The sequence below is a fragment of the Triturus cristatus genome, chromosome 9 (genome assembly GCF_964204655.1).
Source record: "Triturus cristatus chromosome 9, aTriCri1.1, whole genome shotgun sequence".
Classification (NCBI taxonomy): Eukaryota; Metazoa; Chordata; class Amphibia; order Caudata; family Salamandridae; genus Triturus; species Triturus cristatus.
Window position 1 is genome coordinate 1,282,698,241 of NC_140592.1, and position 18,658 is coordinate 1,282,716,898.

At 56.0% G+C, this 18,658-nt stretch overlaps 1 protein-coding gene across 1 annotated transcript in view; it reads left to right on the forward strand.

Annotated features, from left to right (window-relative positions):
* The window catches only part of MIPOL1 (mirror-image polydactyly 1), a 1,493,682-nt gene that overhangs the window by 1,311,747 nt on the left and 163,277 nt on the right, over nt 1-18,658 (forward strand). Inside the window, exon 14 of the mRNA XM_085627930.1 lies at nt 17,017-17,111. Coding sequence (XP_085484056.1) covers nt 17,017-17,111 — 95 coding nt within the window. The remainder of the gene's footprint in view (nt 1-17,016; nt 17,112-18,658) is intronic.

Genomic DNA, 18,658 nt, shown 5'->3' on the forward strand with positions numbered 1-18,658 from the left:
CAGTGACACCGGGAACCAGGGAAAACAGATCAGAAAATTGCCCCAACAATTGGCGACAATCATTCTGTTGCTCAGGGGTCAGGGAGGAAGAGAGGATGACACCATCCACTGACCCATCTTGCTCCTTGTCTGACAGGAGGTCAGGAAGAGGCTCGGTCTCCTCTTCCATCCCAGCATCTGTTGTCAAGAGCATGCCCACTTGGGACCTCTCCAAGTGGGGCTTGAGGCGGTTGACATGAAGGACCCTTAAGGGGTTCCTTGGAGAGCGCAAGTCCACCAAATAGGTAACAGGACTCTTGCGCTCCTCCACCTCAAAGGGACTGGTCCACTTATCCTGGAGCGCACAGGGCTCCACTGGGGCCAAGACCCATACCTTCTGTCCAGGCTGAAGCTCTACCAGAGTGGCATTCTGGTCGTACCACCACTTGATCTCCTCCTGGTGGCTTCCAGGTTTGCCTCAGCAAGTTCCCTGAAACGCCTAGTCTGGTTCCTGAAGGCCAGCATGTAGCTATATACATTCTCGGGAGGTTTCCTGGGAGATTGCTCCCAGCCTTCCTTGACCAGACTTAGAGGTCCTCTCACTGGGTGGCCGTACAGAAGCTCAAAGGGGCTGAACCCTAGAGACTTCTGTGGCACCTCACGGTATGCGAAGAGAAGGCATGGCAAGAGGACGTCCCACTTACGCATCATGGGTTCTTCCAGACCCATTATCATGCCCTTCAGGGTTCGGTTGAACCTTTCAACCAACCCGTTTCCTTGGGGGTGGTAAGGTGTGGTGAATTTGTAGGTTACACCACACTCTTGCCACAGGGATTTAATATACTTGGATATGAAATTGGTACCCCGGACAGACACCACCTCTAGAGGGAATCCCACTCGGGAGAAAATTCCCATCAGTGCACGTCCTACCACGGGGGCCGTCACTGTCCTCAGAGGGATGGCTTCCGGGTAACGGGTGGCATGGTCCACCAGGACCAGGATAAACCTGTTGCCCATGGCTGTCCTGGGGTCCAGTGGCCCCACAATGTCAATCCGCACTCGCTCAAAGGGGGTACTGACCACAGGGAATGGCTGGAGAGGAGCCTTCTGCTTCCTTCCACTCTTTCCACTTGCCTGGCAAGTCTGGCAGGTCCTGCAGTGAGTGTCTGAACTCCTGCGCATTTGAGGCCAAAAGAAGTGGGTGACAAGCCTTTCAAAGGTCTTGTCCTGCCCCAAATGTCCTGTTAATGGCACATCGTGAGCCAGCCCCAGTAGGAAGGCTCTGAAGCGCTGGGGTACCACCAGCACACGGGCTGACCCAGGCTTAGCAACCTTAGGCTCAGAATAGAGGAGGTCGTTCTCCCAGTAAATGAAATGTGTTCCAGACTGATCACCGTTGGCCTGGTCTGCAGCCTGCTGCCGCATACCCACGAGAGAAGGGCATTCTTTCTGCTTCCTGCAGAATTCTTCCGTGGAGGGTCCTCCTTCTTGCTGCCAATGGGTCAGCTCAGGCAGGTCCCCCAGTTCAGCTATCTGTTCCCCTGTAGGTTCCAGGGCATCCCCCTCAAGGTCCGCTTCCTCCTGGACCGTGGGAACTTCGGGGGCCGGTTTCCCGTACCCCCTGCCTCTCCTCCCTAAGGCCAGTTCCTGGGCCTCCCTCTCAGGCTCCAGGTCCTCTTGAGCACCTCTACTTGCTGCCATGGACCGTGTGATGACACACACCCAATCCGGCATACCCAACATCTCCAGGTGAGCACTCCGCTCCACCTTAGCCCAAGGTGAGCTCTCCAGATCGTTCCCTAACAGACAGTCTACAGGCATGGCGGGCCTCACAACTACCTGAAGAGTACCAGAGAACCCCCCACCCCCCACCCCCCACTCAAAGGGAACCTGAGCCACCGGGCAGTGACTCTCCGTGTTGGCAGCGGCAACAACCGGATAGAATGCTCCTGGGACAACCTGCTCTTGAGACACCAGGTGGCGCTTGACAGCCGTCACACTGGCTCCTGTATCCCTCAGAGCTTCAACCCTATGGCCATTTATGGTCATCCACTGCCTGTATTTCTTAGTGTTCTCAGGCAGCTGGGTTTTGGGGACCACTTCATGGTCTCCTAATGAGACCAGGGACATTTCTACTGAACCCCACCCACATTGGACACCCATTTCTCCACCCAGGGCTACACTAGCCGTCTGCCGGGGGGGTTGCACCAGTGGGTGCTGGTTTACCAAACTGGCGACACTTGGGATCATTGGCAAAATGACCCAACTCACCACATCTGTAACAGTTTGGGGGCCCTCTTTGAACAGGGGTACCTGTCGGGGCCCCAGTCGGTTTCTGGGGTGGAGGAGGCTGAGAACCCTTCCCTTGGTTCCCTTGGGGATTACTTTGGGGCCTCTTCTGGAACTCCCTCTGTTTACCCTTGGCCCCCCCACTCTTCTGCTGGGGACCCTGCCCACCCTTGGCGGAGTCTCCCACGTGACCCTTGTGGACCCTGGTACTGACCCAGCGGTCCGCCTCCTCAGCAAGCTTTCTAGGGTTAGTCAGCCTACTATCAATCAGGTGCTGGCATAGCTCAGGAAAACAATTACTGGACAAGTGCTCCCATGCCATTAAATCAAGAAGCCCTTGAAAATTATCAACCTTGCTACCCTTTACCCAACCATCCAGTGCTCTGCAAAAAAAAGTCACATACTCTACATACGTACTATTGGGAATCTTAGTGCAACCCCTGAACCTCTGCCTATACATTTCAGGAGTTAACCCATACCTAGCCATCAAAGCATCCTTCATATGGGGGTAAGAGTTATACACATCAGAGGGCAAATCTAGCAGTGTGTCCCGTCCTTCACTCAAGAACCGCCCCCACAACCCCACTCCCAAATCCTTCTCAGGGACCCGGTGGGAGGACATGGCTACTTTGTAGGCTTTGAACCACTGCCCTATGTCATCATTTAAAAAAAATTCCTTCACTACATCTTTGGGTATGTACACTCTGGACTCTACCTGCACTGGGGGTGTGCTGCCACCAGAGGGAGTGCTTCCCAAGCCCTGGGCTTTCAACTCCAGCTCCCTCAATTTCATCTCATGCTCCATTTGGCTTCTTCTCTCTTCCATTTCTAGCCTTTTTCTTTCCATTGCCAGTTGTCCATTTAGTTTCGCCATCTCTACCTCATGAGCTCTGGTTTCCTTCCTGTCTGCCAACTCCTCTGGCGACAGGCCTCTGCCCAAGCTAGCGATGCTCTCTGCCTGCTCAATTTCCTCCATCTCATCAGAGTCTTTTCTTGACTCTATCCAGGCCCTCAGCGCCTTGCAAAGATCTACTTTGAGCTTACATCCAACAGTGGGGACTTTGAATTTTCTGCAGAAGCCCTTCAGCTGGGCCTTGGTGTAGCTCTCTAATCTCTCTTCTTCCCATTCCACGTCTTAAGTTTCAGAGATGAGGGATGCTGCCCTTTCCACAACACTTGAACCAGGCATGATTCCTTTAACAACTGGCGATTTCCCAAAAAATGCGAATTAAAAGTAAGGTCTGCCTTCACTATGTGGCGTTCACCAATCACTGTGTATGCATCACAAATGCAAATTCGTAATCCTCACCGCTGACCACCAATGTTAGAATCCGGGTTCTCTGGTTGGCACAGGTAGGTACTTGTGTCAAGCAGGGAACCTTTCCTCTAGTCAGGGTAGGGGGGTACACTCCAACAATAACCCCTGCTCACCCTCTAGGTAGCTTGGCGCGAGCAGACAAGGCCTATCTCAAAGCGTTCAGGTTAAGCATTTGTGAACACACACACACAGTAACTCAGTGACAACCCCACAAATGGACTCCACACTGGGATATATAAAAAAATAGTACTTTATATATATAGTTTAGGCTTAGCACAAGACCAGATAACGTTTAAACGGCCCACAATACTTATTAAGCAAAGAGTTCTTGATTTTAGCGTAGTTTTAAAGTTCTGTGCGCTTCGTTCCTGTCCGTATGCTTCGTACGTGGTAAAAACTGCTTGGGAACGGGTCTCACACGCACTGTAGGCACTTCGGGATGAAGCGTACACCCTACGGTGCGAACAGACACAGTACCTTTACTTTTGGTGAGTTCGTCACGGATGCTGCGCTGACAGCAAGCGCGATGTACGGTGCGTTGTCCTCCTGGTGCGATGAGTACTACGGTACGTTAGACCTTGGGTGTGCAGGGCTTCAGGGGACGGTGCGTAGGTACGGTGCGTTCAAAGTTCGTCGCGGCATTCGTGCCATACCATGAGATCGGCAATCTTGATTCGAAGCGCTGGATACAAGCGAACAGTACGCTCCGCACAGGGGAGACGTACGCAACTACCGTACGCACCGCAGCCTTTCCAAAGCAGGGGAAAGGAGCGTACGCCGGCAGTACGGTTCGTAGGGGATAGTAGCAAGTACGGTTCGCAGTCCTTCCGTTACAGTGTGAGTTACGGCTCGTAGGGGCCTGTTAGTCGCGTTGCTCAGGGTGGACGGTACCTTCCTTTGCGGTGCGGGCTACGGCTCGTAGAGGGGCCTTAGTCGCGTTGTTCGGGCCGGACAGTGGGATACCAGCTTTCAGGGGGTACGCTGCGATCAGCGAGACGTACGCAGCAGTTCGAGTCGAAGATGCGGGGAAAACGGTCCGTTTTCCAAGGCGATCTCACGGCAGTGAAGTCCACTGGTCCTGGGACTTCGTTCAGGGGGCAAGCTCACTCACAAGCCCTTGGAGATCTCTCAGCACAGGTCAAATAAAAGTTCCTTGAGTCTTTTCTTCCTCTTCTTCAGCAGCAAGGCAACCACTGCAAGCCAATGCCTCAGGTCAGGGACAGTACTCCTCCATGCAGCTTTTCCAGTTCCTTCAGGTCGGACAGAGGTTTCTTCTTGGCAGGACAGGAGCTAGTTTCTTAGGAGCAGGGCTCCTACATTTATACCACAAATCCTTTGTTCTCTCAGGCCAGGGGGGCCCTTGCCTAGTTCAGTCCAGTTCTGGAGCACTTTGTTGATGCGATGCAGGCTTCTTCTTTCAGGGTGCAGGGCAGAGCTATCAGACGCTCCACAGGGGGCGGAGCCAGCATTGTGGTGGCAGAGCACAGCCCTATTCGGAGTCCAGTTGTACTCCTCCCACCCATCTATAGGTCAATCTTCCTATTCACCACCAGGCTACCTAGCCCTGCCCATCTGGGTTTCCCCAGCCCTGTCACTCTCACAAGCCAGACAGCAGATACACATCACGCAGAGGCGGGCTGAAATGGTTAGGCAAGCAAAGGCCAACTTTCTAAAAGTGGCATTTGCAAACGCAGAATATTAAAATAAACCTTACTAAAAGATGTACCTTATTATTCTGAGTTCAGGCATTCTAAACTCGATTTTCTACCATGTTCCCTGGGTCTGTTAGGAAAATAGGCTGTAACAATCTTAACAGCCCATTCTGGCCTATGAGAACAGGGTAGCCTTACAATAGTGAAAACCCAAAATGGCTGTAATTCACTATTAGGACATGCCACACACATCAGGGCTTGTCCTACCTTATGCCACAATGCACCCTGCCCTTGGGCCTACCATAGGGGTGACTAACATGAAGTACAGGGAAGGTTTAGGGACTGGCAAGTGGGTGCACTTGCCAGTCAGCATGTCGGTACCAGACTGCACGCAGGTTCTGCAATGGCAGACCTAGACACATTTTACCAGGCCGCTTCTGTGGGTGGCACAGCAAGTGCTGCAAGCCCACCAGCAGCATTTGTATTTACAAGCCCTGGGCACTCCTGGTGCACTTTACTGGGGTCTGATAGTAAACCAAATAAGCCAATCATGGAATCTAACCAACATATACATTTTACATAGGGAGCACTTGCACTGTGGCACTGGTTGGCAGTGGCACAGTGCTCTGAGCGGTCAACACAATAAAAACACACGAGGCACAGCGACAAAAAGTGGAAGGGAGACTCACACCAAGGTGCCAGGTCTAACACTCAGGTTCATACTCACGACATGGAGACAGTACCTGTGTATAACTGGTGTAGCCGTACTCTGTGTTAGTAATACTCAGTTTCATACTCACGACATGGAGACAGTGCCTGTGTATGACTGGTGCAGCCGTACTCTGTGTTGGTAATACTCAGGTTCATACTTATAACTAATTGGTTAATCATGCTGTTGGAACTGGCACTCTCTGGTTCTCTGCCTGTGCCCCAGTCCTGCTGGTCTCTGTGCTCTTCTCTGCCTGTGCCCCAGTCCTGCTGGTCTCTGTGCTCTTCTCTGCCTGTGCTCCAGTCCTGCCTGGTCTCTGTGCTCTTATCTGCCTGTGCCCAGTCCTGCCTGGTCTGTTTGCTCTTCTCTGCCTGTGCCCAGCCCTGCTGGTCTCTGTGCTTTTCTCTGCCTGTGCCCCAGTCCTGCTGGTCTCTGTACTGTTCTCTGCCTGTGCTCCAGTCCTGGTCTCTGTGCTTTTCTCTGCCTGTGCTCCAGTCCTGGTATTCGTGCTCTTCACTGCATGTGCTCCAGTCCTGCTGGTCTCTGTGCTCTTTTCTGCCTGTGCCCCAGTCCTGGTCTCTGTTCTCTTTTCTGCCTGTGCTCCAGTCCTGGTCTCTTTGATCTCCTCTGTCTGTGCTCCAGTCCTGCCTGGTCTCTTTGCTCTCCTCTGCCTGTGCCCCAGTCCTGCTGGTCTCTGTGCTCTTCTCTGCCTGGGCCCCAGTCCTGCTTGGTCTCTGTGCTTTTCTCTGCCTGTGCTCCAGTCCTGGTATTCGTGCACTTCACTGCCTGTGCTCCAGTTCTGCCTGGTCTCTGTGCTCTTCTCTGCCTGTGCCCTGGTCCTGGTCTCTGTGCTCTTCACTGCCTGTGCTCCAGTCCTGCTGGTCTCTGTGCTCTTCTCTGCCTGTGCTCCAGACCTGGTCTGTTTGCTCTTCTCTGCCTGTGCTCCAGACCTGGTCTGTTTGCTCTTCTATGCCTGTGCCCCAGTCCTGCCTGGTCTGTTTGCTCTTCTCTGCCTGTGCCCAGTCCTTTCTGGTCTGTTTGCTCTTCTCGGCCTGTGCCCCAGTCCTGCTGGTCTCTGTGCTCTTCTCTCCCTGTGCCCCAGTCCTGCTGGTCTCTGTGCTCTTCTCTGCCTGTGCCCCAGTCCTGCTCTGGTCTTTGTGCTCTTCACTGCCTGTGCTCCAGTCCTGCCTGGTCTCTGTGCTCTTCTCTGCCTGTGCCCCAGTCCTAGTCTCTATTCTCTTTTCTGCCTGTGCCCCAGTCCTGGTCTCTTTGCTCTCCTCTGCCTGTGCCCCAGTCCTGCCTGGTCTCTGTACTCTTCTCTGCCTGTTCCCCAGTCCTGCCTTGTCTCTGTGCTCTTCTCTGCCTGTCCCCCAGTCCTGCTGGTCTCTGTGCTCTTCTCTGCCTGTGCCCCAGTCCTGCCTGGTCTGTTTGCTCTTCTCTGCCTGTGCCCAGTTCTGCCTGGTGTCTGTACTCTTCTCTGCCTGTGCCCCAGTCCTGCTGGTCTCTGTGCTCTTCTCTGCCTGTGCTCCAGTCCTGGTCTCTGTGCTTTTCTCTGCCTGTGCTCCAGTCCTGGTATTCGTGCACTTTACTGCCTGTGCTCTAGTTCTGCCTGGTCTCTGTGCTCTTTTCTGCCTGTGTCCCAGTCCTGGTCTCTGTTCTCTTTTCTGCCTGTGCTCCAGTCCTGGTCGCTTTGCTCTCCTCTGCCTGTGCCCCAGTCCTGCCTGGTCTCTGTGCTCTTCTTTGCCTGTGCTCCAGTCCTGCCTGGTCTCTGTGCTCTTCTCTGCCTGTGCCCCAGTCCTGCTGGTCTCTGTGCTCTTCTCTGCCTGTGCTCCAGTCCTGCCTGGTCTCTGTGCTCTTAACTGCCTGTGCCCAGTCCTGCCTGGTCTGTTTGCTCTTCTCTGCCTGTGCTCCAGTCCTGGTCTCTTTGCTCTCCTCTGCCTGTGCCCCAGTCCTGCCTGGTCTCTGTGCTCTTCTTTGCCTGTGCTCCAGTCCTGCCTGGTCTCTGTGCTCTTCTCTGCCCGTGCCCCAATCCTGCTGGTCTCTGTGCTCTTCTCTGCCTGTGCTCCAGTCCTGCCTGGTCTCTGTGCTCTTATCTGCCTGTGCCCAGTCCTGCCTGGTCTGTTTGCTCTTCTCTGCCTGTGCTCCAGTCCTGGTCTCTTTGCTCTCCTCTGCCTGTGCCCCAGTCCTGCCTGGTCTCTGTGCTCTTCTTTGCCTGTGCTCCAGTCCTGCCTGGTCTCTGTGCTCTTCTCTGCCTGTGCCCCAGTCCTGCTGGTCTCTGTGCTCTTCTCTGCCTGTGCTCCAGTCCTGGTATTCGTGCACTTTACTGCCTGTGCTCCAGTTCTGCCTGGTCTCTGTGCTCTTCTCTGCCTGTCCCCCAGTCCTGCTGGTCTCTGTGCTCTTCTCTGCCCCAGTCCTGCCCTGTCTGTTTGCTCTTCTCTGCCTGTGCCCCAGTCCTGCTGGTCTCTGTGCGCTTCTCTGCCTGCGCCCAAGTCCTGCCTGGTGTCTGTACTCTTCTCTGCCTGTGCCCCAGTCCTGCTGGTTTATGTGCTCTTCTCTGCCTGTGCCCCAGTCCTGCTGGTCTCTGTGCTCTTCTCTGCCTGTGCCCCAGTCCTGCTGGTCTCTGTGCTCTTCTCTGCCTGTGCTCCAGTCCTGGTCTCTGTGCTTTTCTCTGCCTGTGCTCCAGTCCTGGTATTCGTGCACTTCATTGCCTGTGCTCCAGTTCTGCCTGGTCTCTGTGCTCTTTTCTGCCTGTGCCCCAGTCCTGGTCTCTGTTCTGTTTTCTGCCTGTGCTCCAGTCCTGGTCTCTTTGATCTCCTCTGCCTGTGCTCCAGTCCTGCCTGGTCTCTGTGCTCTTCTCTGCCTGTGCCCCAGTCCTGCTGGTCTATGTGCTCTTCTCTGCCTGTGCCCCAGTCCTGCTGGTCTATGTGCTCTTCTCTGCCCCAGTCCTGCTGGTCTCTGTGCTCTTCTCTGCCTGTGCTCCAGCCCTGCTGGTCTCTGTGCTCTTCTCTGCCTGTGCTCCAGTCCTGGTCTCTTTGCTTTTCTCTGCCTGTGCCCCAGTCCTGGTCTTCGTGCTCTTCACTGCATGTGCTCCAGTCCTGCTGGTCTCTGTGCTCTTCTCTGCCTGTGCCCCAGTCCTGCTGGTCTCTGTGCTCTTCTCTGCCTGTGCCCCAGTCCTGCTGGTCTCTGTGCTCTTCTCTGCCTGTGCTCCAGTCCTGCTGGTCTCTGTGCTCTTCTCTGCCTGTGCCCCAGTCCTGCTGGTCTCTGTGCTCTTCTCTGCCTGTGCTCCAGACCTGGTCTGTTTGCTCTTCTCTGCCTGTGCTCCAGACCTGGTCTGTTTGCTCTTCTATGCCTGTGCCCCAGTCCTGCCTGGTCTGTTTGCTCTTCTCTGCCTGTGCCCAGTCCTGCCTGGTCTGTTTGCTCTTCTCGGCCTGTGCCCCAGTCCTGCTGGGCTCTGTGCTCTTCTCCGCCTGTGCCCCAGTCCTGCTGGTCTCTGTGCTGTTCTCTGCCTGTGCCCCAGTCCTGCTCTGGTCTTTGTGCTGTTCACTGTCTGTGCTCCAGTCCTGCCTGTTCTCTGTGCTCTTCTCTGCCTGTGCCCCAGTCCTGGTCTCTATTCTCTTTTCTGCCTGTGCTCCAGTCCTGGTCTCTTTGCTCTCCTCTGCCTGTGCCCCAGTCCTGCCTGGTCTCTGTGCTCTTCTCTGCCTGTGCCCCAGTCCTGCTGGTCTCTGTGCTCTTCTCTGCCTGTGCCCCAGTCCTGCCTGGTCTGTTTGCTCTTCTCTGCCTGTGCCCAGTTCTGCCTGGTGTCTGTATTCTTCTCTGCCTGTGCCCCAGTCCTGCTGGTCTCTGTACTCTTCTCTGCCTGTGCTCCAGTCCTGGTCTCTGTGCTTTTCTCTGCCTCTGCTCCAGTCCTGGTATTCGTGCACTTCACTGCCTGTGCTCCAGTTCTGCCTGGTCTCTGTGCTCTTCTCTGCCTGTCCCCCAGTCCTGCTGGTCTCTGTGCTCTTCTCTGCCTGTGCCCCAGTCCTGCCTGGTCTGTTTGCTCTTCTCTGCCTGTGCCCAGTTCTGCCTGGTGTCTGTACTCTTCTCTGCCTGTGCCCCAGTCCTGCTGGTCTCTGTACTCTTCTCTGCCTGTGCTCCAGTCCTGGTCTCTGTGCTTTTCTCTGCCTGTGCTCCAGTCCTGGTATTCGTGCACTCCTCTGCCTGTGCCCCAGTCCTGCCTGGTCTCTGTGCTCTTCTTTGCCTGTGCTCCAGTCCTGCCTGGTCTCTGTGCTCTTCTCTGCCTGTGCCCCAGTCCTGCTGGTCTCTGTGCTCTTCTCTGCCTGTGCTCCAGTCCTGCCTGGTCTCTGTGCTCTTCCCTGCCTGTTCCCCAGTCCTGCTGGTCTCTGTGCTCTTCTCTGCCTGTTCCCCAGTCCTGCTGGTCTCTGTGCTCTTCTCTGCCTGTGCTCCAGTCCTGGTCTCTGTGCTTTTCTCTGCCTGTGCTCCAGTCCTGGTATTCGTGCACTTCATTGCCTGTGCTCCAGTTCTGCCTGGTCTCTGTGCTCTTTTCTGCCTGTGCCCCAGTCCTGGTCTCTGTTCTGTTTTCTGCCTGTGCTCCAGTCCTGGTCTCTTTGATCTCCTCTGCCTGTGCCCCAGTCCTGCCTGGTCTCTGTGCTCTTCATTGCCTGTGCTCCAGTCCTGCCTGGTCTCTGTGCTCTTCTCTGCCTGTGCCCCAGTCCTGCTGGTCTATGTGCTCTTCTCTGCCCCAGTCCTGCTGGTCTCTGTGCTCTTCTCTGCCTGTGCTCCACCCCTGCTGGTCTCTGTGCTCTTCTCTGTCTGTGCTCCAGTCCTGCCTGGTCTCTGTGCTCTTCTTTGCCTGTGCTCCAGTCCTGCCTGGTCTCTGTGCTCTTCTCTGCCTGTGCCCCAGTCCTGCTGGTCTCTGTGCTCTTCTCTGCCTGTGCTCCAGTCCTGCCTGGTCTCTGTGCTCTTCCCTGCCTGTGCCCCAGTCCTGCTGGTCTCTGTGCTCTTCTCTGCCTGTGCCCCAGTCCTGCTGGTCTCTGTGCTCTTCTCTGCATGTGCTCCAGTCCTGGTCTCTGTGCTTTTCTCTGCCTGTGCTCCAGTCCTGGTATTCGTGCACTTCATTGCCTGTGCTCCAGTTCTGCCTGTGCCCCAGTCCTGGTCTCTGTTCTGTTTTCTGCCTGTGCTCCAGTCCTGGTCTCTTTGATCTCCTCTGCCTGTGCTCCAGTCCTGCCTGGTCTCTGTGCTCTTCTCTGCCTGTGCCCCAGTCCTGCTGGTCTATGTGCTCTTCTCTGCCCCAGTCCTGCTGGTCTCTGTGCTCTTCTCTGCCTGTGCCCCAGTCCTGCTGGTCTCTGTGCTCTTCTCTGCCTGTGCCCCTGTGCTCTTCTCTGCCTGTGCCCCAGTCCTGCTGGTCTCTGTGCTCTTCTCTGCCTGTGCTCCAGTCCTGCTGGTCTCTGTGCTCTTCTCTGCCTGTGCCCCAGTCCTGCTGGTCTCTGTGCTCTTCTCTGCCTGTGCCCCAGTCCTGCTGGTCTCTGTGCTCTTCTCTGCCTGTGCTCCAGACCTGGTCTGTTTGCTCTTCTATGCCTGTGCCCCAGTCCTGCCTGGTCTGTTTGCTCTTCTCTGCCTGTGCCCAGTCCTGCCTGGTCTGTTTGCTCTTCTCGGCCTGTGCCCCAGTCCTGCTGGGCTCTGTGCTCTTCTCCGCCTGTGCCCCAGTCCTGCTGGTCTCTGTGCTGTTCTCTGCCTGTGCCCCAGTCCTGCTCTGGTCTTTGTGCTCTTCACTGTCTGTGCTCCAGTCCTGCCTGGTCTCTGTACTCTTCTCTGCCTGTGCCCCAGTCCTGGTCTCTATTCTCTTTTCTGCCTGTGCTCCAGTCCTGGTCTCTTTGCTCTCCTCTGCCTGTGCCCCAGTCCTGCCTGGTCTCTGTGCTCTTCTCTGCCTGTTCCCCAGTCCTGCCTTGTCTCTGTGCTCTTCTCTGCCTGTCCCCCAGTCCTGCTGGTCTCTGTGCTCTTCTCTGCCTGTGCCCCAGTCCTGCCTGGTCTGTTTGCTCTTCTCTGCCTGTGCCCAGTTCTGCCTGGTGTCTGTATTCTTCTCTGCCTGTGCCCCAGTCCTGCTGGTCTCTGTACTCTTCTCTGCCTGTGCTCCAGTCCTGGTCTCTGTGCTTTTCTCTGCCTGTGCTCCAGTCCTGGTATTCGTGCACTTCACTGCCTGTGCTCCAGTTCTGCCTGGTCTCTGTGCTCTTTTCTGCCTGTGCCCCAGTCCTGGTCTCTGTTCTCTTTTCTGCCTGTGCTCCAGTCCTGGTCTCTTTGCTCTCCTCTGCCTGTGCCCCAGTCCTGCTGGTCTCTGTGCTCTTCTCTGCCTGTGCTCCAGTCCTGCCTGGTCTCTGTGCTCTTATCTGCCTGTGCCCAGTCCTGCCTGGTCTGTTTGCTCTTCTCTGCCTGTGCCCAGTCCTGCCTGGTCTCTGTGCTCTTCTCGGCCTGTGCCCCAGTCCTGCTGGTCGCTGTGCTCTTCTCTGCCTGTGCCCCAGTCCTGCTGGTCTATGTGCTCTTCTCTGCCCCAGTCCTGCTGGTCTCTGTGCTCTTCTCTGCCTGTGCCCCAGTCCTGCTGGTCTCTGTGCTCTTCTCTGCCTATGCCCCAGTCCTGCTGGTCTCTGTGCTCTTCTCTGCCTATGCCCCAGTCCTGCTGGTCTCTGTGCTCTTCTCTGCCTGTGCCCCAGTCCTGCTGGTCTCTGTGCTCTTCTCTGCCTATGCCCCAGTCCTGCTGGTCTCTGTGCTCTTCTCTGCCTGTGCCCCAGTCCTGCTGGTCTCTGTGCTCTTCTCTGCCTATGCCCCAGTCCTGCTGGTCTCTGTGCTCTTCTCTGCCTATGCCCCAATCCTGCTGGTGTCTGTGCTCTTCTCGGCCTGTGCCCCAGTCCTGCTGGTCGCTGTGCTCTTCTCTGCCTGTGCCCCAGTCCTGCTGGTCTCTGTGCTCTTCTCTGCCTGTGCCCCAGTCCTGCTGGTCTCTGTGCTCTTCTCTGCCTATGCCCCAGTCCTGCTGGTCTCTGTGCTCTTCTCTGCCTATGCCCCAGTCCTGCTGGTGTCTGTGCTCTTCTCGGCCTGTGCCCCAGTCCTGCTGGTCTCTGTGCTCTTCTCTGCCTGTGCCCCAGTCCTGCTGGTCTCTGTGCTCTTCTCTGCCTGTGCCCCAGTCCTGCTGGTCTCTGTGCTCTTCTCTGCCTGTGCCCAGTCCTGCCTGGTCTGTTTGCTCTTCTCTGCCTGTGCCCAGTCCTGCTGGTCTCTGTGCTCTTCTCTGCCTGCGCCCCAGTCCTGCTGGTCTCTGTGCTCTTCTCTGCCTGCGCCCCAGTCCTGCCTGGTCTTTTTGCTCTTCTCTGCCTGTTCCCCAGTCCTGCTGGTCTCTGTGCTCTTCTCTGCCTGTGCTCCAGTCCTGGTCTCTGTGCTTTTCTCTGCCTGTGCTCCAGTCCTGGTATTCGTGCACTTCATTGCCTGTGCTCCAGTTCTGCCTGGTCTCTGTGCTCTTTTCTGCCTGTGCCCCAGTCCTGGTCTCTGTTCTGTTTTCTGCCTGTGCTCCAGTCCTGGTATTCGTGCACTCCTCTGCCTGTGCCCCAGTCCTGCCTGGTCTCTGTGCTCTTCTTTGCCTGTGCTCCAGTCCTGCCTGGTCTCTGTGCTCTTCTCTGCCTGTGCCCCAGTCCTGCTGGTCTCTGTGCTCTTCTCTGCCTGTGCTCCAGTCCTGCCTGGTCTCTGTGCTCTTCCCTGCCTGTGCCCCAGTCCTGCTGGTCTCTGTGCTCTTCTCTGCCTGTTCCCCAGTCCTGCTGGTCTCTGTGCTCTTCTCTGCCTGTGCTCCAGTCCTGGTCTCTGTGCTTTTCTCTGCCTGTGCTCCAGTCCTGGTATTCGTGCACTTCATTGCCTGTGCTCCAGTTCTGCCTGGTCTCTGTGCTCTTTTCTGCCTGTGCCCCAGTCCTGGTCTCTGTTCTGTTTTCTGCCTGTGCTCCAGTCCTGGTCTCTTTGATCTCCTCTGCCTGTGCCCCAGTCCTGCCTGGTCTCTGTGCTCTTCATTGCCTGTGCTCCAGTCCTGCCTGGTCTCTGTGCTCTTCTCTGCCTGTGCCCCAGTCCTGCTGGTCTATGTGCTCTTCTCTGCCCCAGTCCTGCTGGTCTCTGTGCTCTTCTCTGCCTGTGCTCCACCCCTGCTGGTCTCTGTGCTCTTCTCTGTCTGTGCTCCAGTCCTGCCTGGTCTCTGTGCTCTTCTTTGCCTGTGCTCCAGTCCTGCCTGGTCTCTGTGCTCTTCTCTGCCTGTGCCCCAGTCCTGCTGGTCTCTGTGCTCTTCTCTGCCTGTGCTCCAGTCCTGCCTGGTCTCTGTGCTCTTCCCTGCCTGTGCCCCAGTCCTGCTGGTCTCTGTGCTCTTCTCTGCCTGTGCCCCAGTCCTGCTGGTCTCTGTGCTCTTCTCTGCATGTGCTCCAGTCCTGGTCTCTGTGCTTTTCTCTGCCTGTGCTCCAGTCCTGGTATTCGTGCACTTCATTGCCTGTGCTCCAGTTCTGCCTGTGCCCCAGTCCTGGTCTCTGTTCTGTTTTCTGCCTGTGCTCCAGTCCTGGTCTCTTTGATCTCCTCTGCCTGTGCTCCAGTCCTGCCTGGTCTCTGTGCTCTTCTCTGCCTGTGCCCCAGTCCTGCTGGTCTATGTGCTCTTCTCTGCCCCAGTCCTGCTGGTCTCTGTGCTCTTCTCTGCCTGTGCCCCAGTCCTGCTGGTCTCTGTGCTCTTCTCTGCCTGTGCCCCAGTCCTGCTGGTCTCTGTGCTCTTCTCTGCCTGTGCTCCAGTCCTGCTGGTCTCTGTGCTCTTCTCTGCCTGTGCCCCAGTCCTGCTGGTCTCTGTGCTCTTCTCTGCCTGTGCCCCAGTCCTGCTGGTCTCTGTGCTCTTCTCTGCCTGTGCTCCAGACCTGGTCTGTTTGCTCTTCTATGCCTGTGCCCCAGTCCTGCCTGGTCTGTTTGCTCTTCTCTGCCTGTGCCCAGTCCTGCCTGGTCTGTTTGCTCTTCTCGGCCTGTGCCCCAGTCCTGCTGGGCTCTGTGCTCTTCTCCGCCTGTGCCCCAGTCCTGCTGGTCTCTGTGCTGTTCTCTGCCTGTGCCCCAGTCCTGCTCTGGTCTTTGTGCTCTTCACTGTCTGTGCTCCAGTCCTGCCTGGTCTCTGTGCTCTTCTCTGCCTGTGCCCCAGTCCTGGTCTCTATTCTCTTTTCTGCCTGTGCTCCAGTCCTGGTCTCTTTGCTCTCCTCTGCCTGTGCCCCAGTCCTGCCTGGTCTCTGTGCTCTTCTCTGCCTGTCCCCCAGTCCTGCTGGTCTCTGTGCTCTTCTCTGCCTGTGCCCCAGTCCTGCCTGGTCTGTTTGCTCTTCTCTGCCTGTGCCCAGTTCTGCCTGGTGTCTGTATTCTTCTCTGCCTGTGCCCCAGTCCTGCTGGTCTCTGTACTCTTCTCTGCCTGTGCTCCAGTCCTGGTCTCTGTGCTTTTCTCTGCCTGTGCTCCAGTCCTGGTATTCGTGCACTTCACTGCCTGTGCTCCAGTTCTGCCTGGTCTCTGTGCTCTTTTCTGCCTGTGCCCCAGTCCTGGTCTCTGTTCTCTTTTCTGCCTGTGCTCCAGTCCTGGTCTCTTTGCTCTCCTCTGCCTGTGCCCCAGTCCTGCTGGTCTCTGTGCTCTTCTCTGCCTGTGCTCCAGTCCTGCCTGGTCTCTGTGCTCTTATCTGCCTGTGCCCAGTCCTGCCTGGTCTGTTTGCTCTTCTCTGCCTGTGCCCAGTCCTGCCTGGTCTCTGTGCTCTTCTCGGCCTGTGCCCCAGTCCTGCTGGTCGCTGTGCTCTTCTCTGCCTGTGCCCCAGTCCTGCTGGTCTATGTGCTCTTCTCTGCCCCAGTCCTGCTGGTCTCTGTGCTCTTCTCTGCCTGTGCCCCAGTCCTGCTGGTCTCTGTGCTCTTCTCTGCCTATGCCCCAGTCCTGCTGGTCTCTGTGCTCTTCTCTGCCTATGCCCCAGTCCTGCTGGTCTCTGTGCTCTTCTCTGCCTGTGCCCCAGTCCTGCTGGTCTCTGTGCTCTTCTCTGCCTATGCCCCAGTCCTGCTGGTCTCTGTGCTCTTCTCTGCCTGTGCCCCAGTCCTGCTGGTCTCTGTGCTCTTCTCTGCCTGTGCCCCAGTCCTGCTGGTCTCTGTGCTCTTCTCTGCCTATGCCCCAATCCTGCTGGTGTCTGTGCTCTTCTCGGCCTGTGCCCCAGTCCTGCTGGTCGCTGTGCTCTTCTCTGCCTGTGCCCCAGTCCTGCTGGTCTCTGTGCTCTTCTCTGCCTGTGCCCCAGTCCTGCTGGTCTCTGTGCTCTTCTCTGCCTATGCCCCAGTCCTGCTAGTCTCTGTGCTCTTCTCTGCCTATGCCCCAGTCCTGCTGGTGTCTGTGCTCTTCTCGGCCTGTGCCCCAGTCCTGCTGGTCTCTGTGCTCTTCTCTGCCTGTGCCCCAGTCCTGCTGGTCTCTGTGCTCTTCTCTGCCTGTGCCCCAGTCCTGCTGGTCTCTGTGCTCTTCTCTGCCTGTGCCCAGTCCTGCCTGGTCTGTTTGCTCTTCTCTGCCTGTGCTCAGTCCTGCTGGTCTCTGTGCTCTTCTCTGCCTGCGCCCCAGTCCTGCTGGTCTCTGTGCTCTTCTCTGCCTGCGCCCCAGTCCTGCCTGGTCTGTTTGCTCTTCTCTGCCTGTGCCCAGTCCTGCCTGGTCTGTTTGCTCTTCTCTGCCTGTACCCAGTCCTGTTTGGTCTGTTTGCTCTTCTCTGCATGTGCCCCAGTCCTGCTGGTCTCTGTGCTCTTCTCTGCCTGTGCCCCAGTCCTGCTGGTCTCTGTGCTCTTCTCTGCCTGTGCCCCAGTCCTGCTGGTCTCTGTGCTCTTCTCTGCCTGTGCCCCAGTCCTGCCTGGTGTCTGTTCTCTGCATATGTACTGCCTTGGAGTCTGTCTCTACATGTACCTCATGCCCGGAAAAGCTCTGCTCAGGGCACTGCTCGAAATGTACCAGGCTCAAGCACTGCTTGTGTGATCTTGGGCAGCTGCGCCCCTTGCTGCTTGTCCCACAACAGAAAGATAAGCGGTTGCTTCTCTTTCAGGTGCAGTTAAAGTCCCTGCAGCAGGACCGAGACAAAGCTGTTGACGAGTACAAGAAGCTAGAGGAAGAGCTGCAGACCCTACGTGTGTACTACAGGTAAACGGCTCATTCTGTACACCCTGCATGTGTACTACAGGTAAACAGCTCATGCTGTACACCCTGCATGTGTACTACAGGTAAACAGCTCATTCTGTACACCCTGCATGTGTACTACAGGTAAACAGCTCATTCTGTACACCCTGCATGTGTACTACAGGTAAACAGCTCATGCTGTACACCCTGCATGTGTACTACAGGTAAACAGCTCATGCTCTACACCCTGCATGTGTACTACAGGTAAACAGCTCCTTTGCTGACGCTGCCTGTGTACTACAGGTAAACAGCTCATCTGCAGACGCTAGGTGTGTACTACAGGTAAACAGCTCATCTGCAGACGCTAGGTGTGTACTACAGGTAAACAGCTTATCTGCAGGCGCTGCTTGTGTACTACAGGTAAACAGCTCCTCTGCTGACGCTGCCTGTGTACTACAGGTAAACAGCTCATCTGCAGACGCTAGGTGTGTACTACAGGTAAACAGCTCATCTGCAGGCGCTGCTTGTGTACTACAGGTAAACAGCTCCTCTGCTGACGCTGCCTGTGTACTACAGGTAAACAGCTCATCTGCAGACGCTAGGTGTGTACTACAGGTAAACAGCTCATCTGCAGACGCTAGGTGTGTACTACAGGTAAACAGCTCATCTGCAGGCGCTGCTTGTGTACTACAGGTAAACAGCTCCTCTGCTGACGCTGCCTGTGTACTACAGGTAAACAGCTCATCTGCAGACGCTAGGTGTGTACTACAGGTAAACAGCTCATCTGCAGGCGCTGCTTGTGTACTACAGGTAAACAGCTCCTCTGCTGACGCTGCCTGTGTACTACAGGTAAACAGCTCATCTGCAGACGCTAGGTGTGTACTACAGGTAAACAGCTCATCTGCAGACGCTAGGTGTGTACTACAGGTAAACAGCTCATCTGCAGGCGCTGCTTGTGTACTACAGGTAAACAGCTCCTCTGCTGACGCTGCCTGTGTACTACAGGTAAACAGCTCATCTGAAGGCGCTAGGTGTGCACTACAGTTAAACAGCTCATCTGCAGGCGCTGGTTGTGTACTACAGATAAACAGCTCATCTGCAGGCGCTGCTTGTGTACTACAGTTAAACAGCTCCTCTGCTGACGCTGCCTGTGTACTACAGGTAAACAGCTCATCTGCAGACGCTAGGTGTGTACTACAGGTAAACAGCTCCTCTGCAGGCGCTACTTGTGTACTACAGGTAAACAGCTCCTCTGCTGACGCTGCCTGTGTACTACAGGTAAACAGCTCATCTGAAGGCGCTAGGTGTGCACTACAGGTAAACAGCTCCTCTGCAGACGCTAGGTGTGCACTACAGGTAAACAGCTCCTCTGCAGGCGCTAGGTGTGCACTACAGGTAAACAGCTCCTCTGCAGGCGCTCGGTGTGTACTACAGGTAAACAGCTCCTCTGCTGACGCTGCCTGTGTACTACAGGTGAACAGCTCATCTGCAGACGCTAGGTGTGTACTACAGGTAAACTGCTCCTCTCCAGGCGCTTGGTGTGCACTACAGGTAAACGGCTCTACTCCAGG